The sequence below is a fragment of the Tympanuchus pallidicinctus genome, unplaced genomic scaffold (genome assembly GCF_026119805.1).
Source record: "Tympanuchus pallidicinctus isolate F22 unplaced genomic scaffold, pur_lepc_1.0 scaffold33, whole genome shotgun sequence".
NCBI lineage: Eukaryota > Metazoa > Chordata > Aves > Galliformes > Phasianidae > Tympanuchus > Tympanuchus pallidicinctus.
In genome coordinates this window covers 338,981-363,166 of record NW_026294751.1, presented here as the reverse complement: position 1 = coordinate 363,166, position 24,186 = coordinate 338,981, and the positions used below count along the sequence as shown (strand labels likewise).

Below are 24,186 nucleotides of genomic sequence, written 5' to 3'. Positions count from 1 at the left end.
AGTAACTTATGGCACACTCCACTTTAGTAGAGTGGGCCGGGTTGCCCAGGGCCCGCGGAGCCCTGCAGCACCCCTCCGTGCTCAGATGGAGCGGCGATGCCGTGAGCCGGGCCATGAGCAGCGTTGTCATCTCCCCATTCAGATGCTGCTCTAATTCTGCTCCAGGTTCTCCCCGTTTAACCCTAATTAGCCCTGACTGGGGAGCGGCTGCTGCTCCTGGTGAGCCCCGGAGCGGCGGTGGGGTCCTCCCAGGGGAAACTGTGGTCCTGTGTGGGATCCTCCTGGGGAGGGGTCCCGTGGTCCCATACCTCGCAGCCCCAGTGGTATTTTTCACCCTTCTGTGCCCCCATAGGAATGCTCAGTGGCTCCGGGCAGCTGGGTGGGTCGGGGCAGGAGTGGGGCGCGTGGCGGTGCCTCCTCGTTGAACGCCTTCCAAACCTACTTAAAGTATCTCTGGGCATTATTTTGAGCATCAGCAACACACGCAGAAATGCCTCCTCTCTGACAGCTGCTGAGCTGCCTTAAAGGCACCATCTCCTTGTTGGAAAGGCAATGATAAGGGTGGGAGTGGGCTCAGCAGCTGTCCCCACCCGCTCTGTGCGCAGGGTTGTGGTCACAGTGCTGTCACCAATAGGGCTGTCAGCAATGGAGCTGCCCAGGTCCCAGCCCACAGCACCTCGGTGGCATTTGGCACAGTTTGGTTACTCTGTTCGGCCAAAGCGAACCCGAGCAGAAGCTGAGAGCTGCTGAGACCGACCTGTACCAAGGTTGTGTTCTCAACTCACAACGCTGCTCTGCTGAGATCTGACAGAGCCTTTTGGGGGTCAGCTTGGGTTGCTATTCTGAACCCACCCACACGCTCATGCCTTGGTAACTCTGCCAGGGGAGATGTTCATAGGAATGTCCTCCTGCAGAGGAGGTTCATCAGCTGGTGGTGGTGTTTCCAGGGGATGCTAAAAATACTGCGCTGGGGCCCAGCACACGAGGAGGAGGAGGAGGAGGAGGAGGAGGAGGCAGAGGAGCGAGGGTGGGACATGGCCCAGGGGCTGCAGTGGAGTCAGCCCTATGGCCAGGCCTGCCCAGCACCAACTGTCCGGCGTGGGGCTGGGGGTGGCTGAGCAGAATGGAGGCTGCGTGGGGAGCAGCTCAGGCTGCATTACTCAGCGCCGCTCACGGAACAATTGCCAATTCTTCTGCTGGAGGAGTGATTTAAAATGTCTCCCATCCAGAGGATTCTCGGCATGATAACGTGCTTACCTCACTTCTGACAGAGCCCTCCATTCACCGCCCCATCACTCAGCCCTCCCCGCTGACCCCCACCCCACGTAGGACAGGACGGCCGCGGGGCCACACGTGGGTCCAGCTCTAGGGGTGGGGATTTGGATCCCAGGTGAGGCGCAGGCTCTGCCTCCCACCTTGGGCCCCTCCAAGGCTGGGCACCACTGGATGCCGGGTTGTAGGGCAGTGCTAAAAGCTCTGTGCAAAGGCAGCGGTGGATGAATGTGTGGGGGCCGACACCCAAAATCAGTTTGAAGGCAGCCTTGAGCCAGGCAGATGGGATTATCATGGAGCACACAGTGAGCTCCAGGCTGCCCACGCAGCAGCGCACACCTTACAGTGCACAGAAACATCAAATCCAGAGATACGGCTAAAGGAGAGAGTTTAGAAGGAGGAGAGCAACGGCACTGAAAGGGAGATAAAGAAATCCCTCTGAACTTAGGACAAATGCAGCAAAAGCCATACAGCATGACTTGCCACCTCCCTGGCACAAATCCCAGTGAAACCCAAATAGCTGCTTGTGTGTTTAGCTCTGGAGGCACTTTGCACCATCATTGTAGAGGCCAAACCCACAGCAGGTGAGGATGAGGAGCCCCGAGGATGAAGACGACGCTCGGTGCGCTCACAGCGATGTGTCCATCAGACACTTCGTGCTGTCTCTGTGCTCTCGTGATCATTACACAAGGCAGCTCCCTCATTTCCAGCTGCTGAGATGCATTATAAGAAAGCTAAAAATACATTGGTTTCCAAAGCCCGCTTTGCCATGTAAGCAGGGGCTGCAGCAGGATGTAGCGCAGTCGTAAGCAGGGTGACATCACCCCGTGACGGGGCGGCACGCGGACCCTGCGCTCCGGAGACGGCGTCCATATGAGGAAGGCTGGAAACTTGTGGCTCGGGATGCTCCTCCTGCAGCCTTACAAGTCTGGAAGATCCTCTGAGAGGGGAGTTGGAAGTTCTTCATCCTGAAGATGTGGCATCGGGGGAACCTTGGGGCGGCTCTGGGGTGACCTGTCCCTCGTGGTGGGCAGCACCTGCGGGACTGAGGTTACATTTGGCTCAATGAGGCTCAAGGAGAGGGACACCGATGGAGCCAAAGCCACGTCCTGGCGACCGCTCAGCCTCTGCCCATCCCACTAGCTGTGCTACCAGCTGGGGCTGCGGGGCTGCAAATCTGGAAGCTCTATCAGCCGTTATTTCAGTAACAGAGATCACAGCTGGCAGAGCTCCACATACCAGAGCCGTGCAGACAGCAAAAGAGCAGAAATTCGTACTGGAAATCCTGTCCTGCCCTGTCCTCCCATCACACCAACCGAGGCGACAGCGAAGCCCTCAGCATCCCTTGGCCCCGTGACTTGTCCCCCCCTCTGTCCCTGCCCACTGGGGGCAGTGCTGGCTCTTGGTGGCCCCACGTCTGTCCACATTGCTGGTGGCAGTGGTGGCCCTCGGTGGCTTCTTGCCGGCTCACGGAACTTGCAGGAGCTCCAGCTCAGCTCTCAGGCGAGGCAGGGCAGGTTTCTCGTGGGCTTCAGTGCTTGCTGAACATTTCTCAAACCGCTTTAGCGATGGGGGAGATGTGCTGGGGAAGACTTGGCTTGCTGTCGGCACGTGACTTAGTGAGGAAATGGGAAAAGAATTTCTGGCTGTGAAGCCGTCAGCTCCACATCGAGAGCGTTCCTAGGAGTGGAACAAAAAGCCTCCGCGCCCGGCCAGGATGCCTGGGATTCCTGCTGGAGGGGCTGCAGCCCTAACGGCCCCACAGCGCTCTGCTGGTGGGCAGCTGTGCTGGCACGGCGCAGTACGCGTGGCACAGCACAGCTGCTGTCGCTTGGTGCTGCAGCCTGGGTGAACGACCCGCCCCAAAGTGCAGAGCTGTGGGTGCCGAGCTGAGCCCCACTGCTCAAAGGAGGGCCTGGGGTGGCAAAGCAGCAGGCAGGGGGTGGCCGGGGTCCAGCACCGCTCGATCTGCTCCCAGCACAGCATGTCCAGCTCTTTTCCTTGGCTACTTTGAATTGTGGAAATAAGAAAAAGGGATTTCCTAAGATTCCCCATCGTGTGCAAACAGCTCGGCTGAGTGCTTCAGGCAATTAGACACGTTTCGTAACGCTGGAACCTTTCTCCTTTCCTCATTTCCACCTCTGGGGAGGGAGGGCAGGCGCTGTGGGTGCGGCGTTGGACTGGTTTGGCCGTGGTTCACCGTCCCCTTGGAGGAGCTGCTGCTCCCACGGAGCAGAGGAGCCGGGTGCGTCGCAGCTGCTGCTTTGGCCTCGGCTGAGTCCCAAAGGTTTGGAGGCAGCAGCACCTGCAGCTCGCCCGAATCATCGGCTCCCAGCCCTCCTTGGCTCCGGTTTCTCAGCTCAGTGGAGTTGCAGTGCGGGGCTCCGTTGGGGCGCAGGCTCACACCGCCCCTTCTGCGAGCGCAGCACCTGCCGTGCCGCTCGGCAAAGCGCGTTGCTGCGTGCAGCCTGGGGGTCCGTTGCCTGGAGATGCGCTGGGGCTGCTCCAAGCTCTCGTTTTCTCTCCAAGTCTGTGACTTTGCTCAGCATCGCTCCGGAGCAGTGAATCACGCTGCTGCTCCCCCCCACCCCGCCCCCCGCCCCTTCCCGGCTGTGCGGGAGCCCTCGCACGCGGTCCAGGCTCCGGGACCCACATGCGTGGGGGCAACGGGGCGATGGGCGCGGGACAGAGCCGGCGCTTGTCCTGGCGGGGCGGGAGCTGAGCTCCGGTGGCAGCACGGCGGCAGCCAACGTCCGTGCGGCTCTTTGTTGCCCGGGATGGCGGCGAAAGAGGCCGGGGCCTCTTATTAGGGTCGGGCAGCCCCTCGCTCAGCCCGGCAGGAGCTGTCGGAAATCCGGTCCGCTCCTCCGGTATACAGCCGCTCCGGGCCTCCCTCCGCGGACAAAAGCGACCGGGGCGCGGGGGAGCCGCCGCCGAGCAGGGCGTTGCTGCTCTTTGTCGGGGGATTTGCGCGCTGCCGCCTCCCCTCGGAGGAGGAGCTCCGTCGGAGAGGGGAAGGGCCGCCCCGGGCCGCCGCGGAGAGCCCCCCGGGTCCGGGCAGGGGGTGCCGGAGCGGAGCCCTGGGGGGACTGCGGCGCCCGGGGAGGGAGGGATGAGAGAAGGGAGGGAGGGAAAAAGGGAAGGAGGGGGCGGCCGCCCGCCCCGCCCCGCCCGCGTCGCCGCCCCCCGGCCGCCCCCGCCCCGCCGGCCCTCCTCCCTCCGCCCGCCCTCCGCCGGAGTTGGCAGCGCCGCGGGAGCCCGGCGCTCGCAGCGAGAGAGGAGCGGGGCCGCGGCGTGCGCTGCGCGGCGGCCTTTTGTTCCGGCAGCGCCAACTTCGGGCTCGGCGTCGGAGGGAAGAGCGGACAGGAGCGGAGCGGCGGACCCGCGCCATGCCGTCCGCGGCGCCGGCCCCGGGCTGCCCGCGGGGGCGGCTGCACGCCCGGCCCGGCCGCTGAGCACAAAAGGCGGAGGAGAGACGGGAGCGCGGCCCCGGCTGCAGCCCCAGCGCTGGCCCCGCCGCCCGCGCGCCGCCCCGCGCCCGCCCCGCCGCGCCCCCGCCACGGCCGGGCCGCCCGGCGGGATGGAGCCGCCGCTGCCCGCCGCCGGGCACCGCGAAAGTTAGTGCGAGCCGAGCCGGGAGCCGCGGGACCGGGAGGAGGAGGACGAGGACGACGAGGAAGGCGCCGGCAGCCGCTGCGCCCCGTCTCCCCCGCCGGCTCCGGCGAACTTGGGGGAATTCGCGGCCATCCGTCCCCTTGCCATTTTTGGATGCGTTTTATAGCCGATTTTTTTTTTTTCTTGGGGAGGAAAAAAAAAAGGAAAAGAGAAGACCCGGCGGTGCTCCTCCGCGCGGCAGCGGGACGGGGCACGGTGGGGTGAAGGGAGCGACAATGCCATCATGTTTTTGAGACAGGAAGCCTCCGAGTTTGCCCTGAATGAAGAACTTCCTGTGTTTAAACTTGCACGAATATCCGCTGACAAGCTCAGTTCAAATGAAAACACAAGAGTCGGGGGGAGAGGCTAATTTGGAGCAGCTGGACTGCGCGGGACGGCAGCGGGTGGAGGACGCAAGGAGCCACGGTTTGTGCACTGCCCGGACCTTTGCTGCTAGAGGGGGACACACGGGATAAATCAGCCGCTCCGAACACCTCCGCATCTCCTATTGCAAACGGTGATCGGGGACATTTATCGGAGCTGTCGTACTTGTCGGGTTTTGCTGGCAGATGGCTTTTTGGGGATGAGAGGTGCTGTTCTGCTGCCCGAGACCCACGGTGTGGCTGTGCATCGGCCCTATCGGCCCGCGGCCCCACAGCTCCGCCTGCCCGGGTCCAACGCGGTGTGATGGTCCCTGCGGCGCCGGGCGCGAGGTTGACGGGGAGCTTCTGTCATCCGTAAGGGCGAGAGCATGGGCAAACCACTGAGCAGGCCAGACTGTCTACGGCAGAACCGCACTTGCCTGGGGAAGGGTGAGGAGGAGGACGGCTACATAGAGGACTGCTACGTGCCCCAGCGCTCCATATACGACACGATGAGAATCAATGAGCAAATCGACCAGGGATCGAAGCTCAACCAGCTTTCGAAGAGCACCCTTGGCAAGGGGGATGGCAGCACCATCTCCAGCAATGGGACGCTGGGAGCTGCCAACGTCTTTGAGCCGAGGGCGCCCGAGGTGAAGAAGCTGGACGAGCGAGTCATCTTCGACGCGCTGAAGCTCAGCAGCGACATCTCCAAGCCGGCGCCGCCTCCACCCCGCAGGCGGCCAAACCCTGAGAGGAAGGAGAACGTGAATCGGCGGTCATGGAAATCCTTCATGCCGCCCAACTTCACCGAGTTTGCAGAGAGGATGGGGGCCTCGCTCAGCGAGGTGTCGGAAGCGGGTGCCTCCAACCCCTCACTGCGGGATAAGAGGGACTCCAGTGCTCTGCTGGCTGAGCACGCCGGGCAGCCCGACCGCAGCGAGCCCATGTCCGAGTCGCTCACTTTGGAGCACGTGTCCAAGTCATCCGGCACAACAGAAGCTGTGCAGTTTGCCGCAGACTCCTATGGCTGTGCCGCAGATGAGCGCCAGCCCCTGCTGCCTGCTGGCGATGGCCATGCTCGAGCCACAGAGCTGGCCAGGGCTCGCCTGCTGCCCAGTGCCACGTGGCCGCGGGCCAGGAAGAACTTCCCCAAGGCCAGCGTTGGCAGTGGGCGGCAGGAGACCCTGGAGGCTTCCGAGTCGGACTGCACAGTGGAGAACGTCAACCTTTCCCCATGCCTGAGCGAGGAGCTCCTGGATGCAGGACTGAATATTCTCATTACCACCAATCTCAGAGAAAAAACTGAGTCTGAGCTGAGATTTGAGGAGGACGAGCGCTGGGTGATGATGGAGGAGTGGGAGGAGGCGACGCTGTCAGAGAGAGGAAAGGCTGTGCTGGTGGCAGAGGAAAAGAAGAGCTGTTGCTTGGCAGATATTTCTGAAGAAAGGGAATGCTTCACTGCTCCTGGGGACGGCTCTGCCCCCAGCCCGGGCACCGTGCAGCCCTGCAGCCCCCAGGGCGGTGTCAGCAGCCCCACTGCCGGCAGTGCATGCTGCACTGAGGATGTGGCAGTGCAGTGCGAGGCCACAGACTTTGCTGCTGGTTTGGAGCGCTCGGCCAGCCCCGCCATCCCCGAGCTGTCTGATACAGACTCAGTGCAGATGTTCCTGGAGCTGGAGGAGCAGTGTCTGAATGAGGATGAGGGTGATGGGGCCATTCCTGCCCTCCTGGGTGCTCGGTTCTCTCCAGTGGATTCAGAGGGGCTGGACCCAGGTTTGGAGAAACTGACAGGGGCAGCAGATGAAGCACGTGAGCCCATGGCCCCGTTGGAAGTCAGTGCTTCAGACTCTGCTGTTGTGTCGGATCTGGAGGACTTTGATATCACCTGCAGCTCACAGGTGCTGAGCGCGATGGAGCCGGTGACAGAGCCCTTCTCTGAAAGGGACACCTTGGCCATCACCCCAACGGACTCGGATGGAGGGACCTCGCCCAGCCCTATGGCCACGGTGGGGATGGACTCCAGCCAGCAGTGCTTGCTAGCTCTGGTAGAGGATGCACCTGACCCACTGGCAGACGTGGGGCCCATGGGCTGTGCAGCGGCAGTGCTGGTGGCTGCTGCAGTGGCATCTCCTGAGACAGGTTTGTGTCCAGCCTTCAGCCTCGAGGGAGTTGCTCACCCTGGTGTCCCCATGAGGTGGGAAGGCGACCACCAAGACTTGTTTGTCCCCTCTGATGAAGTGCCGCAGTGCCCTGAGGAGCCCTCTCCTGTCTCAGTATCCCCATCCCAGCTGTCTCCCTGCCAGCCCCCAGCCCCTGGCACGGTGGCCAAGGGGCTGGGGTCCCCCGTGCAGTACCACGAGGCCATTGCTGGGGGGAAGGACCCATCACACATTTGTCACCTTCTGCCTGGAAGGACTGAGCTTGCCAGCTACAATGTCCCAGAACTGCTTTCCGAGGACAAAGCCACGGATTTGGGAAAGGAAAGTGATGGATCTGAGGGCCAAACTTGTTCAGAAGACAAGCACTGTCCCGGCAGTCCTCTGCCACCATTCTACACGGGCTCTGCATCACAGCCAGGCTCTGAGGCTGCAGTGCTGCCCTCAGCACCTGCAGAGGAGCACCTGCGGGACGCGGTGACCTCAGGGCTGGAAGGCTCTCCTCGCACTGAGGGGTCGCCGGCGGAGTCGGCCGTCCTGCAGCCAGGAGACCTGGCCCTGCTGTTCGCCTGCAGCTGGGAGGAGCGGCCGTGCCGTGCCATGGGGAGCGGTGCTGTCATCCCAGAAGGGCTCTGCACGCCACCCGCCGCCCTCAGTGCCGCTCTGTGGGGCCCGCAGGGGCTTGCAGCTCTGGCTGACCCAGCAGTGCTGGGGGACCTGGAGGTGCTGGAGCCCTGGGCTCAAGCGGCAGCACCGGGCGCCGGGGGTTTTACTGTGGATGCTGAGGAGCCGTGTGCTGAGCACCCGCCCCTGGGTGCCAGCGCCGCCGCTGTGCCCTTGGTGGTGGAGGAGCTTCTGGAGGCCCCGCCGCCATTTGCTGATGTCCCTGTTGGCTCTGTGCCGCCACCGCCAGAGGCCGACCCGCTCCTCGCCGGTGCCGGGGACTTTGGCGGCGGCCCGGTGCTGCTGCTCACCGCCTGGCAGGATGCAGGTGACTCTGCCGCCGTGGAGCAGCTGCTCAACAGAGCGCTGACTTTGCAGGATGAGCCCGTTGCCGAGGGGGCCGCTCTGGATGGGGCCGAGGGCTGCGCGCCGGGCCCTGTGGGGTCAGAGCCGGTGCCCGTGGGCTGCCTGGGACCCCCTGCCTCCGCCCCCCGCGCAGAAGGGCCTCCTGCTCCAGCAGATGGATTCGTTCCAGATAATGAGGTATTTGTTGCTCAGGCGCTCGCAGACGGTGCTTCAGGCACAGAAATCGCTTTATGCCGCGGCAGAGGGTGGGTGTGAAACGCAGCGCGCTGCATTGCTCACCAGCACGGCCTGTGGGGTGCAGCGGTCGTCTGCTCAGTGCTCGCACGGGAGCTGCAGTGCCCCCAGTTGCATCTTAAAACTGACAGGCAGAAAGTTTCTTTTTGTGAGCAGAAGGCTTCAACAGATCATCTAAAGCGTTGTCCTAAAAGTCTGTTGGCTTGTGAGGGCACGCTGTCCTCCCTCAGACAGAGCTGCCGCCCGGCCGCGCGGTGCTCACCAACCTCCGGAGAGCAGCCGTGCCATCGTCCTGTAATGCGTGAAAGCAATGGGCCCTGGGCTGAAAGAGCTTCCCAAACGAGCGGTGCGGGGGGTCTGGGCTTTGTGGGAAGGGGGTTGAGCTCCCGGTGGGGTGGGGTTCATTCTACCCCACTTTGCTATGGCTTTGGCATGGAGAGAGCTGAGCGGCATGAGTGTGGCAGAGTTCCTGTAAGTGAGTGCGGATTTACTGCTGTCTGGATTAGGAGAAATACCACTGAGGAGCCACCAGAAGTTAGTCAGCACCGAGAGCCCAGAGCAGCAGAATTACTCATCTGCTGCACTCTGCCACCCCTGAGAATGCCTGCAGATGGGCTGGGGAGGCCATGCTGGGAGCATGGGGTATGTTGGCTGCACCCCTGGGGGCTCTGCCTGTACCTCAGGTCACTGACTGTGCTGAACGGACTGTAGGGTGTGTGGTGCTGCTGGTCATTAACCCCTTTATACACTGTGCTGTGCCAATGGGGCTGTTGGCAGCTCTGGGCCCGGTGCTGCCGGTCAGTGCCCACCCCAGAGAGGTGGGGATGGAGCTGGGATGGAGGCGGTCAGCCCGGAGGTGGGAAGCGCAGGAGGTGAGGGATGCTGCAGGAGGTGTTCTGTGAAGTGAGGAGGACGAGGAGCAGCTGTGTGTCTGCTCCCCAACATGCCTGTCCCCCCGCTTCGCCCCGTGTGCATTTCTTGGGATTTTCTGCATGGCCAAAGGTGCTTGTTAAATATTTGTTTCGTAGCCGAGTCACGCTGAGGTTAACGAACTAAATCAGTGGAATCTTTCACAAGCAAAGAAAAACAAGCGTGTTCAACATGCCGTGATTATCGCAGTGATCCTTGTGCATCGCTGCAGTCCTGGGCCGTGGGTGTTGCAGGTATTTGCTGCCTGATGTTGGGGCTCACCGCCTCTCTGCCCAGCTGCTGGAGTCCCCGGGGTTGTAATTGCAGTCAGTGCTCGTGTGCAGGGCCAGGCTGTGCACGGCCGGGTCTCACACCGCGCTGCGCTCCAGCAGTTGCGTGCCAGACTTATCAGCCCGCTCCTCGTGGGTTTGGCCGCTCTAACAGCCAGCTCCATATATCAACAGTAAGGGGAGAGGTGGATGGGGAACCGGTGATTTCATGTCACCATTTACTGCTTCTAACCGTATGTAATCCTCCCTGAGCAAACAGCTCTGGGCAATGTCTCCCAGCACCCCCTTGGGTTTGTGCCCTGCAGCGGTCGGTGCCTCCTCCCCCAGCACCAGGAGGTGCCCATGGTGAAAACAGGGACAGGACATCCAGGCAGCCCCTCTTCCTCATGTAGATCTGCATTTTGGTGTTCTGCTTTTTGTGCCTGTGTTCCTTCCGAGATAAAGCGGTTACCTGGTGCGGAGAGCTGCGCTGCCCACCATCCGCCGCTCTGCTGGGAGGGGTTTTGCATTTTAGGCTCTGTTTCCAGGGGCATTTTTAGCTGCAGGCAGCAGCCGTGTATTCTTGGGCGCGTGAGGAGGAGGCGCAGTGGGGAGCAGACGCGGCCGCCTGCCTGCGGTCCCCGCTGCTTCCCAAAAGAGCAAACACTGCAGCAGGGCTGAGCGCTCTGCTCTCATCCTTACAGTGCTGGCTGCGGGGTGACCTGCGCTCTGTTTGAGCTCGCAGTCCAAAGTCCCAGAATAAACAAGGAGACACTGCGCTCCCTTTTTTGGGGATTGTGTTGCAGGCGATGGGGATGCGCGGGGCCGGGACTGGAGCGGTTCTGGAGCTGTGCTGAAGCGCTGATCTGCCCTGTGGGACGGGGTTTTCCCCACTGCACTGGGTGCTTTGTTTGCTCTCTTCCTCCTTCCCTGTGAAATCCTTTTGTTTTTGAAAGCTTTTCCCCCCAGGATTCCTGGGCAAGACCATGCCAAATAAGTGGCGCGGTAAACGAGTAGCACATTAATTGCCTATTGCCTTTGTCTTTCGCAACGCAGCCGGCTTCTCTCTGTCTGTAATTTTGTGGTTTACAGAACTTGCGTGGTGCCGGGTCTCCGTTCTGCACTGCATCCCTCTGAGAACTGCTGTTTTTCCCCAGGAGCGCTGTTTCCCAATCGGGTGGCTGAGCAGAGCTGCTGCTCTCCTTTCTTCCCCGATTTGCTTTCTCCCCCTCACTCGGGTGCTTTGAAAAAGGGCATTTCCTACTTCAGAGTGGGGGTGGACGTGAGTGGACCCGCGCTGCGCTCCTGGGATTCCCTGCTGCTGGATCGAGGCGGGGGAGGCGTTCAGGCAGACTTGCACAACTCTAATAAACTCAGTGCAACACAAGAGGCAGCAACTCGTGTGTCTTTTCTAGAGGAGAAGGCCCAGTGCATCCCTGGAATGATGGAGAGGTGGCAGAGCAGCGTGCGGGTAATAAATAGCTTTTCTCTCCCACCCTTCCCTTGCCCAGCTGTTCCAGAAGGAGCAAGTGGATCCTCTCCAGCTAAAGCTGCAGCAAGTGAACGGAGTTGGCCAAGGACTCATCCAAAGCGCCGGGAAGAACTGTGATGTCCAAGGGCTGGAACATGACATGGAAGAGATCAACACCCGCTGGAACACCCTCAACAAGAAGGTGAGGGCTGAGGGGTGGGCCGGGAGCACGGGGGGCTGCGGGGCCGCCGTCCCACCTCCCTGATGGTGCTGCGTGCCTGCAGGTGGCCCAGAGGATCGCCCAGCTGCAGGAGGCCCTGCTGCGCTGCGGGAAGTTCCAGGATGCCCTGGAGCCGTTGCTGAGCTGGCTGGCTGACACTGAGGAGCTCATCTCCAACCAGAAACCTCCGTCGGCTGAGTACAAGGTGGTGAAAGCGCAGATCCAGGAGCAGAAGGTGAGCCGGCACTGGGGGCTGGTCAGGCTGTCTTGAAGGTGATATTTTGGGGTCCTGCTGTTACAGCATAGGTGTAGCGGTGCTCCGCTCTGCTTCTTTCTAACCAACTCTTCTGCTGCTGCCCCACATCCTTGCAGCCCATTTGCCCACACGCACTGTCTCTGTGGTCTCAGTCACCGGTGTTACTTCACTGTCGCACCGCTGCTGGTTTTGCCAGTTGGCTGTGTTTCTTCAGCCCCAGATTTGGTTGTGTCTGTGCTGATAATTCTGCTGTGTCAGGAGCAAGCTGGTGTTGTAGTTACTGGTGTGGGGATTTGGACAAAACGAACGCACAAACCGTAAGAGCTGACCCAAGGCACAGCAGTGTTTGTAGAGATAGCAGGCTGGGTTGCAGCCTGCCTTTGTGAGCACGGGGATAAAAGTTCAAGTGCGGTCATGGTAAAATATTTTAAAAGTGCATTCCTGCCGAGGCTTGGGCTGACTACTGAGACTGTGACAAGGGAATTTGAACTGAAGGTTCAAAGCTCGATCTCAGTAGATTTGGGGGAAGGATGGGGAAAGTTCTGAGACGTTCTGTGGCCCAGAAGTGCTTTGGGTTTCTTTTGAACTGGTTTTGGTGGTGGAGGCGGAGCTGTGGTTTCCCCACTTCGGTGGCTTCGGGCTCAGCCCAGCGCTGATCAGCGCTTCTCAGACGCTACTGGAAATTCGTTCTCAGGGATGCAAGAGGTTCTGCTGATCCAATCCGGTAACTTCTATCCCCCTTCCTCTCTCAGCTGCTCCAGCGACTCCTGGATGATCGCAAAGCCACCGTTGAGATGATCCAAGCAGAGGGTGGGCGCATCGCGCAGTCAGCTGAGCCCGCGGACCGGGAGAAGATCAGCGGGCAGCTGCAGAGCCTGGAGAGCCGCTGGGCAGCGCTGCTGTGCCGGGCGGCAGGCAGGTGAGAGCAGGGGACGCTGCTGCTGCTGCCTGGCACTGTGGGCTCTGGGAGCTGCACGCCAGGGATCTGCCTTGTGCTGGAGACGCGCAGATGTGTGGCACTGCTGAATGTGCCCGGCTCTGCCACCGGTCTGCATTCCTGGCTTCATTCTGCCTAGGCAGCATTGATAACCCAGAGGAGCAAACAGTTTTGTTTGCTGGTCAGCCCTCACAGGGTCTCTTCTTCTGGTCAGAAGCACAGGACAGGCTTGTCTTGCCATTCACAGTCCCCCAGAGCCTTACAGAGCGTAAGGCTCTATTTGCACAGACTGTGACAGTGGCATTGCTATTATAGCTGTTGGATTTGCTGGCTGGGCTGGTTTCTGGCAGGAGCTGAAGCTTCTGTTCCCCTTGCACCCTGAGTGCCGCAGGTGTTGGTTCCCCCCACAGCCACACCAACACAGGCAACAACACGTGGCGAGCTGGTGCAGATTTCTGTACAGATACATCCTGGAAACCACAGCTGGAAAACATGAGAAACCAAAGCCAGTTGGGAAGCTGAATTAGATAGCAGGGGTTTACAATGGCAGGGAAGAGCTCAGATTAAACAAATTCCCTGCAGGGGATGAATGTTATTTTTATTCCTCTAAGCTTTAACATTTAGCTTTAACAGCTACATCCTGTTGACACCTTTTTGCTGCCTGAGTCTGCGAGCGGCTGGCTGCTGCATCTGCTGATGTGCCAGATTACACAGCCAGCACTGAGGGTCAGAGCTGACCTCCCCAGGTGGGAAACGGGCACAGATGGGGATGTGTTCACCCATCTCAATGGCAGTGTGAGACACTGAGGGCTTGGCCACGAGCTGGCTGTGTTGGAGGGTCTCAGAGGTTGGGATATTGACAGAAGTGGAATAAAATGAGCCTTTCTGCCACCTTCACTGGCGAATGAGCTGAACGTTAAAGAAACAGCTGCAAAAAAAACCGATTATTCTGCAGTTTCTCTGCACTGTTTTTGTGCTTGTGTTGCAGCTTGCCAGACAAGGCATCTCACCCCACACCACTCAAGATGCTTCTGTTTCCTCTTCTAAAGTATTTCCACTTTGGATCCTGATTCTGTTGAACCCGTTGCCACCTACTGGGGCTGTTCCCTGCTCCAAGGGGAAGCTGCTCCTCAGTGCTCTGTTGCATGCCAATTACAGGCAGAAGCAGCTGGAGGACATCCTGGTGCTGGCGAAGCAGTTCCACGAGACCACAGAGCCCGTGTCAGACTGGCTGTCGGTGACGGAGAAGAAGTTGGCCAACTCGGAGCCCATCGGCACGCAGACCGCCAAGATCCAGCAGCAGATCAGCCGGCACAAGGTGGGGCTGGGGGCTCTGTGGGTGTCTGTGCGGCGGCGAGGTGGGCGCCGCTGTGAACAAAGCCTGGAGGCGGCTGGAGGAGCTCCGCAGGTGCTGCACTGGCGTGGAAGGCCGCAGGCCCAGCCGTGCGGGCAGCGTTCAGTTGAGGCAGCGAGGCTCTGGATGGAAGAGCCGTCCTCGCTTTCCCGCTCCTGTTCAGCCCTGTTTTTCAGTACGCCTTGCCCGCTCACGGCTGGGTTTTTCATCCCTTCAGTTGCGTTTTGCCATTTCTGTTTCGCTTTCGTTTTGTCTTTTTTTGTTGAATCTCATCTGTTCCGCTCATTTTTGTTTTCTTTTGTCCGTTTTGTCGCCCCGGCTTTCAGGCTCTAGCGGAGGACATAGAGGCCCACGCGGCCGACGTGGCCCACGCGGTGCATGTGGGGCGGGGGCTGTCCGCCCTGAGCTGCGCCGCCGAGCAGCGGCTGCTGGCAGAGAAGTTGGACTCTCTGCAGGGCCGATACGGGGAGGCCCGCGAGCGGTGCTGCCGGAAGGCGGCTCTGCTGGAGCAGGCCCTGTGTAACGCCCGGCTCTTTGGGGAGGAGGAGGTGGAAGTGCTCAACTGGCTGGCTGAGGTCGAGGACAAGCTCAGCTCGGTATCCGTAAAGGATTACAAACGGGACGTCCTGCAGAAGCAGCATGCTGACCAGCTGGTATTTTCCGTTTTTTTCCTTCCATCTTTATGTTATTTATTTTGTTGCATTTATCCATCTTGTTTTGTTTTTTCCATTTGTTTCTGGTCTGACTTTAATTTTGGTCGGCGGTGGAACAAGCTTTGAGTTTTCTAGGCTGGGAGAAGTGTAGAGAGATGATGTGTTAGAAACAGTGATTGAAGCCCCAAAAAGGGGCTTCCCAGAGGGAGCTTCAAATGTTTCGGTTGCTTTGTGAGCGATGTCTGAGCAAACTTGGCCACTCTGTGCCTTCAGAAGGCTGGATGCTGCTTCCAAGAGTGTGAATTGGAAAAGCCCGGTGGGTTTTCAGGCTAGGCTGGCCACCAAGGAAGCAGTCTGCTTCCACTTTGTGGGGGCCGTGCAAAGCTCTTTTCAAGAAGTTCTTCAGCTGTGCACACCCGAAGGTTTGTGGTGGTTTTAGCTCTGCTTTGAACCTTTGGTCCCAGAAATCCCAGTAAGTTGCTCAGCAGGAGAACTGGGCTCAGAGCAGTTGCACCCTTCCTATGCTAAGTGAGAGCAGGCTGTGCTCTCCTTAGCATCACTGGCCGGGGGTGCGGGCGCAGCCTGCAGAGGGATAACTCGCGTTTGGCTTCCTGTCCAGGCTCTGAACGAGGAAATTGTGAACAGGAAGAAGAATGTGGACCAAGCCATCAGAAATGGGCAGGCTCTCCTGAAGCAAACCACAGGTAACACGGGGCTGGAAACACCCAGTCCTTCACAGTCCTCTTGGGTCCTCCCACAGTAGCTGTTGTGCTTCCAGACCCAATGCTGAGCCCCATGCACTCTAGCATAGCAAATCCCCAACACCGCCCTGAGCTCTGGGAGCGGTGATTCCCACCCCTGCACTCAGCACTGAGCAGCCCTGTATCACCAGGGAGGGTTTTCTCATTGCATCCAGCTGCTTAGTCGCATAGAAAGAGGTTAAAAATACACCAAGCCCTTTCCTGACATTGCTTTCCCATACTGAGCAGTTGTTGCTGTTGCCACGTGGGTGTGAGTTTGTGTTTATGAGTGGGAAGAGAGGTCGGGGCAATGCATTTCCTTCAGATGTGGTCTGCTCTGAGCAGATGTGCAGCCCTCTGTCCTTGTGGGAGCCCTGGAGCAGGAAGAGGAGTTACAAAGAATTTGGCTTGCAATTTCATGTCCCTTTGGAAATAGAAGTAGAGAGTGAATTGGACCTTTTTTCTTGGAACTGTGGCATATTAGCTGAGGACTGAGACCTGGTAGCTTTTGGGCTTGTGGCAAAGCAAGGAAGGCTTCACAGCACGTTTCCTTCCTATTCTAGGAAAGGGGTGGCTGTTACTCTGGCTGGCAGAAAATGTCATCTCTGAGAGCAGCTTCCTGGCTGTGAAAATAGGCTGTTAAGTTGCACAGGAGAGCAGAGAAGTGAGGCTGAAAGCAGCTATTTAAAAGGAGGGGACGGGGCAGCTGGCTGCTGTAGGCTCTCCGTCCATTATCACTTGTCCCCTGTTGCTGTCCCTCAGGGGAGGAGGTGTTGCTCATCCAGGAGAAGCTGGATGGGATCAAGACCCGCTACTCGGACATCACCGCCGCCAGCTCCAAGGCGCTGCGCACACTGGAGCAGGCTCGCCAGCTGGCCACCAAGTTCCAGTCCACACATGAGGAACTCAATGCCTGGATGAGCAAAGTGGAGGATGAGCTGGCGTCCAGCGGGGGACAGTCCCCTGCCAGCGAGCAGATACCCCAGTTCCAGCAGAGGCAGAAGGTGGGGTGCAGCAACGCAGCATGTGGGGATGTGAGAGCCATGCAGGAGGAGAGTCAATAGGGTCTGCGACTGCCTGGGGGAGGAATGTGGGACACGTGGCCTGGCAGCGTGTGATGTGGGAATGGAACAGGGGGACACTGCTGGCTCATGGGGTGGAACTGTAGCATCACAGAGCGGTTGGGTTGGACCCGACAGCCCCCTGCCGTGGGCCGGTTGCCCCCCACCGGCTCAGACTGCCCAGCTCCCCAGCCACGGCCTCGGGCAACTCCAGGGATGGCGAGGATCCCGGTCCTTGAACCTCGGGGGGTGTTGGGGTGTGCCTGGTATCTGGCACCGCCGCCCTGAGGGGCCGTGTCTGTGTCTGCCTCCCAGGAGCTGAAGAAGGAGGCGATGGAGCAGCGGCTCGTCCTGGACACGGTGAACGAGGTGAGCCGGGCGCTGCTGGAGCTCGTGCCGTGGCGAGCCCGCGAGGGGCTGGACAAGCTGGTCTCCGACACCAACGAGCGCTACAAGCTGGTCAGTGACACCGTCAGGCAGCGGGTGGAGGAGATCGATGCTGCCATTCAGAGGTCCCAGCAGGTGAGCTGGGGAGCGTTTCTGGGCCTTGTCAGCTGCTCCCATGCCCGTGATGGAAAGGGGCAGCGCACCTCTGCTCAGAGGGGGCTGCTCCGCCGTGTCCCACTCCTGCCTGACTGCACCTCTCCTCTCCCACACCAGTACGAGCAGGCGGCCGACGCTGAGCTGGCCTGGGTGGCTGAGACCAAGCGGAAGCTGATGGCGCTCGGAGCCATCCGGCTGGAGCAGGACCAGACCACGGCCCAGCTGCAGGTGCAGAAGGTACGGAGCGGTGAGCGGGGGGGGGTGGCTCAGGGTGCCTCAGGTGATTTGTCCCTGGAGAGGCTCCGTGCACCAAGAAAAACGCGGCGTTTGTCCTTCATGAGTAATGGGAAAAAGGAAGGATGAGGATTTGGACAAATGAAGCGTTGGGTTTCTGAAGGAGAAATCCGTGAGGTGCTCCAGATGCCAGATGGGCGCTCGCTCACACACTGAAACTGGGGACCTGCAGATGCCTGGCTGTGCTGTGCCCCCCGCGGCCAGCAAGCTGTACCTGCCCCCTGCTCACAGAGACGCACCCACTGGCTAACGAGGCTCCTTTCACCGGCTCTGTGCTCATTGTTCCTTCCAGTGGGGGTCTCCTCGTTTCCCTCACAGCAGCCAGACGTGGAACAAAGAGAAGCTTTTTTTTAATATCTTTGAGATGAGCTCATGCCTGAAAGAACATGCACTTTAACTAAATGGCCCTTTTCTTCCATCGCCAGCCCCGGCAATCAGAGCAGCTTCGTGTTTATTGGATTCAGTGTGTTTAAAATAAAAAAAAAACAAAACACAGTGCATTGTTATAATGGAGGGGGGCTGCAGCATTGAGCGTTAAGCTCTGCTGAGCTCAGCCTGGCTTCCTGCTGCTTATGGGTGTGTGAACCTGGGGAATGGTGGAGTTGTTGGTGGATGCACTTCTGGGGAGCATCGTTTTGGGTGGCTGTGTATCGGCTGCACTGAGGGCACGTGGGTGGCAGAGCCTTTCCTCTGCAGTGTGCAGTGGTGCCCACACAGCCCCGCGTTGCCTGGGCTGCTGCCTGGCGTTTCTTTCTGTGTGAAATGGCTGCAGGCTTCCAGTGTGTGGGGCAGTGACCCAGGTGTGGGAGCTGCTTGGTGTCTGACCTGTGCCTAATTCTGAGTGCCATTTTCAGGCCTTTTTGAAAGAGAGAACTTAGAGTAGATGAGTAATAAGGAAGAAATGCAGGAATTTGCATTTTCAGCCAGAATTTCAGTGTGCCACAGGATGCTCGTGCTGAGCTTGATGCAGCCTGCAGCGCTGGCTGTTGGCAGCCTGGCAGGGGGTGCCTGGGGGAGATGGGGCCCTGTTCTCATCCCTTCCCTTCCTTCAGAGGTTTCCTTTCCGCAGGCTTTTTCCATCGACATTATTCGGCACAAAGACTCCATGGATGAGCTGTTCAGCCAACGCAGTGAGATCTTTGGGACGTGTGGGGAAGAGCAGAAAGCTGTTCTGCAGGTGAGCCTGCCCGGGGTTCAGAGCTGTGGGAGATGGGGCAGAGCAGGCAGAGGCGAGCGCTCTGCTCTCGCACAGTCTGAAGTTGTTTAAAATTACTCCATTTTCAGAAATTCCCACCAGTGACACTTAGTAGAGATCTCTTTATATTTATTACCCTCTTTTATTGCGGTGTTTTTATTGCAGTGTCTGGGGAGAGGGGATAGTGGGAATTCCTTGCGCCGCTTTAATTGGGATTACAGCTCAGTGCGCATGGAACGCGGCCACCGCGCGCCTCCGCTCGTCCAGGCACTGCGGGCTGGCAGCTCCCACCCCTTCCACAGCCGTCACCGCCTCTCCTTCCCCTTCCTTTTAGGACAAAACAGAGTCCCTGGTGCAGCAGTACGAGGCGGTGAGCCAGCTCAACTCGGAGCGCTACGCTCGCCTGGAGCGCGCGCAGGTCCTGGTCAACCAGTTCTGGGAGACCTATGAGGAGCTGAGCCCCTGGATCGAGGAGACGCAGGCCCTGATCTCCCAGCTGCCCCCTCCGGCCATCGACCACGAGCAGCTCAAGCAGCAGCAGGAGGACATGAGGGTAAGGCGATGGTGGATCTGCGGCCGCGGCCGGTCGGCTTCTTTCCTTTTTGGGGATCCTACAAGGGTGCCCCAGTCCTACCACGTGGACGTCACTCAATGAATTGGAAGGCTTTTTGCAGTACAGATGAAACCGGGGGAGCCTGGCTTTCTCTGAATCTCTTGCCTGGTGGTGGCAAGGAGAACAGCATTGTGCTTTTAGGGGGATGAAAAGTTTCTCTTCCCCTTTGGGGCACGGGGGGAGTCTGTGGCCCAAGCAGGTGCTGTCCTGGGGTGTGCGATGGCCGTGCTGGGCAGAGGCGACTCTGTGTGCTCATAGATGCTGGGCCAGGATGTCAGTGGTGCGCACGTACTGCCAGATGCAATCCTTGCTCTCTGAGTACCATGTGAAATAAATACACGGCAGCTTTCTGTACGTTTCTAAACAATTGTCTTCCCTCCCCCCTCACTCCTTATTCCCTAGCAACTGAGAGAGTCTATTGCTGAACATAAGCCTCATATCGACAAGCTGCTGAAAATCGGACCACAGCTCAAGGATCTCAACCCTGAGGAAGGGGAGATGGTGCAGAAGAAGTACTTGGCAGCAGAGGCCATGTATGCCAGAATCAAGGAGGAGGTGTGTCAGCGGGCTCTGGCACTCGATGAAGCCGTCTCGCAGTCCACCCAGGTACACCTGTGGGGCGCCGGGCAGCCACGTTCTGCTGCAGATCCTGAAGCCTCTGTAGTTGCAGGAGAGGCGGACGCCTTCAGGGTGGTTTCAGCCAACTGCTGGGCAGTTCTGCTCCGCAGTGCCTGCAGGTGGAAGGGAGAAGGAGTTTGAATCTTGACTTGGTAGATAGTCATAAATGTTTACAGCCTCAGTAACGATACTCATTCAGTAGGGCTGTTCTGGCGTCTGCCGAAGGCTGGGAGGGCCCAGGGAGCCTCTTTAAACAGCTTGGAGAGAGAAGTTTCATTTCTGATAAGTGAAGCACTGCTGTGTGTGAGCAGCACGGGGTCGTTTGTAGGGGATATTTATGCGTCCCAGGGCCTGGGCACCACACTGCGGGTCGGTGGCTGCAGAGCAGAGATAGGAGAGGAAGGGCAGAGATTGGAGGTGCTGAAGTCCAGGGAAAGGTAAAGAGTGTCTGGCAGCCAGGTGCGGGGCCAAAGGATCCCAGGTAGCTGCGTTTCACCCTGCGGCCCTGCAGGGCTCTCGGTTTTTGTCACGTCTGGGTTGTTATTTTTTTAATTCCTGTATTTAGTCACTTCTCTTGGTTCGCATTGTATTAACTCCGAGTTTTTCCCCCCCGCACACTTCCCTCCCGTCTCATCTCACTCACATTGTGGAATGTGTTATCTGTGTGTGTTGCTGCCTGTTCCTGTCTTCCCCACATGGTCTCATTTCATTGTTGTGTTGACTGCGCCCCACCATTGCAGATTACGGAGGTAAGCGCCGTTGTGGTCGATGCTCATTTACACTCCTTCCTTGGGCTGAAACAATTCTGTTTTACACTCAGACTTTCATTTCTGGTTCGTGCATAGCTCAGCTGACCTTGCTTAAGAATTAATTCCAAAAAGGGAAAAAAAATCCTGTTTCTGAGATGGCTTCAGTTGCACTGCCGCCTGGTTTCAGCCGCGGGCAGCTTTTGCTGGGAATGCTTTGTGCAAGCCAGAGGTTTTGCTTTTGGAGCAGGTGACAGCGATGCGCAGAGCTTCCTGCTCCAGCTGAGCTTCCCTTTGCTTCTGCTTGTTGGCTAAGGCAGTGCGCTGTGATCAACTTTGCACCGAGAGCCCATCTCGTCTCTGCGGGTGGCACCTTTGGCCAAGGCAGTGCAGGTGTTCTGCAGAGGCAGCACTGGGGCTGGCAATGGGGCACAGCAGAGCTGCCTGCCGTCTGTCCTGCAGAGGTGATTTTGGGTCTTTAAGGCCAAAGTTGACTTTTCTTTAAAAATATGAAACCGGAAAACCCTGCAGACCCTCCTTGGCTTCCTGGTGTTGCTTTTGGTGAAGCCCCCGTTCCACGGTGCTCCTTGCTGTGCGCATGCAGCTCTCCACCACTTCCCTGTCCGTGCCAGGGTGGTTTTCTTGTGAGCGTTGCACCAAGCAGAGGTTTCCTCCAGCACCAAGCACAGCAGGCACTTCTCCATCGGTGTCCCTGCACAGATGCTGAAACAAATGGGATTTATTTCGGGTGTCACTCTGCCCATCTGCCAAGAGTGGGACAGCAGTCCAAGTGTGAGCAGCATGGGGTTGAAGACCTTTGCCAGCTCTGGCAGCTTGTTTGGCTGAGGTGTGATTTGACTTCAGGCTCCTTGCAGCAAACAGAGCCATGCAGGCACCAACAGGAGGCTGCAGGCATCGCCGGTGCTGGCAAGGCTTGTCCTCTGCGGGAGCCGCTGGGTGCAGCGCTGGGGCTGTGGTGCAGGGGGGGATGCGGTGCTGCTCCTCTCGTCTCACTGCCCCGATGGATTTGCTCTCCAGTTCCACGACAAGATCGAGCCGATGCTGGAGACGCTGGACGCCCTCTCCTCCCGCCTGCGTGTGCCGCCCCTCATCCCTGCCGAGGTCGATAAGATCCGGGAGTGCATCAGCGAGAACAAAAACGCCACGGTGGAGCTGGAGAAGCTGCAGCCTTCCTTTGAGGCTCTGAAGCGGCGCGGGGAGGAGCTGGTCGGCAGGTCGCAGGGCGCGGATAAGGACCTGGCAGCAAAAGGTACTGGGGAGGGTGCAGGGAGAGGGCTCTGCTGGGCGGTGGCGGCTGCCCGGCTCCACTGTGCCCAGCCTGGAGCCGATGGGGGGACATCAGCCAGAGGGGAAAGAGGCACCTGTGGCTAACAGGGCCTCGCTGTGAGCTGTTCTGTTGTGGCAACCTTACGGGACCCCTTTGAAATGATTTCTTGGTGTCGATTCACCTCCTGATGGAAGGAAGGAACATCCCCAGCACAAAAAGACCTCTTAACACCACTGGCGCTCATTGACACCTTTGCTGGCAGCTCAGCGGGCAGCTCATGAGCTGAGTGTGCAGATTTCATGCTAGAGCTGGCTTGAACAGAGCTTCACTGGAGGAGAGCGTATGGGCAAATTTGTCTAGAGCTTGCCTGTGCGTAAGAAGAGGTTTACTTCTGCAAGCTAGGCTTCCTCCTGTCCCTCTGTGTCTCCCATAGTTAAAGTCCCATCCATGTTTAATTCCTGCTTCAATATTCTGTTGGCTATTTCTAAGTGGAAAGTGTTAGCAACTTGCTTTTTGGTTGTGAAAAGGAGAACTTCTGTGGCAAGGCAGACTTCTTCTCCACTGAATGTTTTTTTTCCTACTCTCAGTAATCCAGGATAAGTTGGATCAGATGGTCTTCTTCTGGGAAGACATCAAAGCTCGGGCAGAGGAACGTGAGATGAAGTTCCTTGATGTCCTGGAGCTTGCAGAGAAGTTCTGGTATGACATGGCAGCCCTCCTGACTACCATCAAAGACACGCAGGACATCGTTCATGACCTGGAGAGCCCAGGGATTGACCCATCCATCATCAAGCAGCAGGTGGAAGCAGCAGAGGTGAGGAGTGTGGCACTGTACCCCTCTGGAGCTTGTCTGCACCCATTCTGTGAGCTCGATTAGGGTGGATCTGAAATGAAGTGGCTGTAAAACACTGTCGTAGGCAGCCAGATCATGGAGTGTTGTTGCCATTGTAATTTGGAACTTCGGGATCAAAACAGGTCTTATTTTGCGTTTCCCGCTCCACCTCCAGACAAGGAAACGATCCTTAAATCATTTCTTTATGCTGTTTTGGGAAGCTCATCAAGCATGTGGTCAGAGTTGTGCCCACTTGTTTGAGGGATGTGCAGGTTTGCACAGTTCTGCTCCCAGCCTGCACAGAAGGCATTTGAGTGCTGCCTGGCATGGGAAGGATGAATTGAGATTTTGGTTAGGCTGGAGATAGGTGTAAAGCTGGATGGGCTCGGATTTCTTTGCGGTTGTTTCAGGTAAATGGAGAAATCCACTTCAGGTGTTTGCTTGTTGGACCTCCTGGGTCTGGCATGTTACTTCGTGTGTCACTCTGCTAAGTCTGTCCTTTCTATTTCTGTTCTATAACCATTCTGACTTTGGTTTGCATCTTTTGAGTCTCCAAAATGAATGCCTGTATTGACAAAACGCTCCTGTAAACATCCTCAGTGGGGCTGTTCAGACACATATCGAGCTAAACACAGAACTCCTTGGTTTAGCTCCTTCAAACCGTGCAAACAGCATCGCCTCCATGCCCAGAGGTGGGAGCAGGGCGGGCTGTGGCAGCACTGCTGAGCAGGGCACCCGTCTGCTTGCCTTGTGCCACGGTGCCGGGTCTGGCTTTGGGCTGTTGGCCAGGCTGCAGGATGAGTCCAGCACAGAAAGGACTCTGCCTCCCATCCACCAGCAATTGTTGGAAAAGCGTTTAATAATAATAAACATTTTCCTTCCATCGTGATGTTGTGTGCAGACTATTAAGGAGGAAACGGATGGCTTGCACGAAGAGCTGGAGTTCATCCGACTCCTTGGAACTGATTTAATTTTTGCCTGTGGTGAAACGGAGAAACCAGAAGTGAAAAAGAGCATTGACGAGGTAGGAAAAGCAGCAGCCTTTTGTTCTCATAAAGTGAGGAAGGAGCGATCAGAGCTCGCATGGAAGAGCCTAACCAACTTTGTGGGCAATCTTCTGCAGATGAACAATGCATGGGAAAACCTAAACAAAACTTGGAAGGAGAGGCTTGAGAAGCTTGAAGAGGCCATGCAGGCGGCTGTGCAATACCAGGATACTCTTCAAGTAAGAGACAGGGCTGTTCGTGGGCAGTGGGCAGACCTTGGGAGCAGCACTGTGAATCCTCTCCTTGAAGCTGTGCTGGGACATGTGTTAATGCAGGGCAGGAAAGTGTCTCCTGTGTGAATACTTGCAGCCTCTGTTAGACTCTGAGCTCACAGCCCCTCCAAGCAGGGGCAGATGTTTGACTGCATCTGTCTTGCTCAGTCTGTCTTTGCTTCTGCACAGCATGGCAGGATGGGAGGTGGAAGGCAGGAG

At 58.2% G+C, this 24,186-nt stretch overlaps 1 protein-coding gene across 16 annotated transcripts in view; it reads left to right on the top strand.

Moving 5' to 3' along the window:
- The window catches only part of MACF1 (microtubule actin crosslinking factor 1), a 112,610-nt gene that overhangs the window by 72,412 nt on the left and 16,012 nt on the right, over positions 1-24,186 (top strand). For 13 of the 16 annotated variants that reach the window (XM_052698869.1, XM_052698872.1, XM_052698860.1 and 10 more), the window contains 16 exons: positions 11,400-11,561; positions 11,644-11,814; positions 12,588-12,754; positions 13,931-14,090; positions 14,453-14,779; positions 15,399-15,483; positions 16,282-16,523; positions 16,896-17,102; positions 17,241-17,360; positions 18,487-18,594; positions 18,947-19,165; positions 19,628-19,831; positions 21,628-21,859; positions 22,465-22,691; positions 23,611-23,733; positions 23,833-23,934. In XM_052698869.1, the coding sequence (XP_052554829.1) occupies positions 11,400-11,561; positions 11,644-11,814; positions 12,588-12,754; positions 13,931-14,090; positions 14,453-14,779; positions 15,399-15,483; positions 16,282-16,523; positions 16,896-17,102; positions 17,241-17,360; positions 18,487-18,594; positions 18,947-19,165; positions 19,628-19,831; positions 21,628-21,859; positions 22,465-22,691; positions 23,611-23,733; positions 23,833-23,934 (2,856 nt within the window). Of the gene's footprint in view, positions 1-11,399; positions 11,562-11,643; positions 11,815-12,587; positions 12,755-13,930; positions 14,091-14,452; positions 14,780-15,398; positions 15,484-16,281; positions 16,524-16,895; positions 17,103-17,240; positions 17,361-18,486; positions 18,595-18,946; positions 19,166-19,627; positions 19,832-20,583; positions 20,593-21,627; positions 21,860-22,464; positions 22,692-23,610; positions 23,734-23,832; positions 23,935-24,186 lie in introns of all 16 variants that reach the window. The other 3 variants (XM_052698871.1, XM_052698867.1, XM_052698870.1) reach the window with 2 other exon arrangements.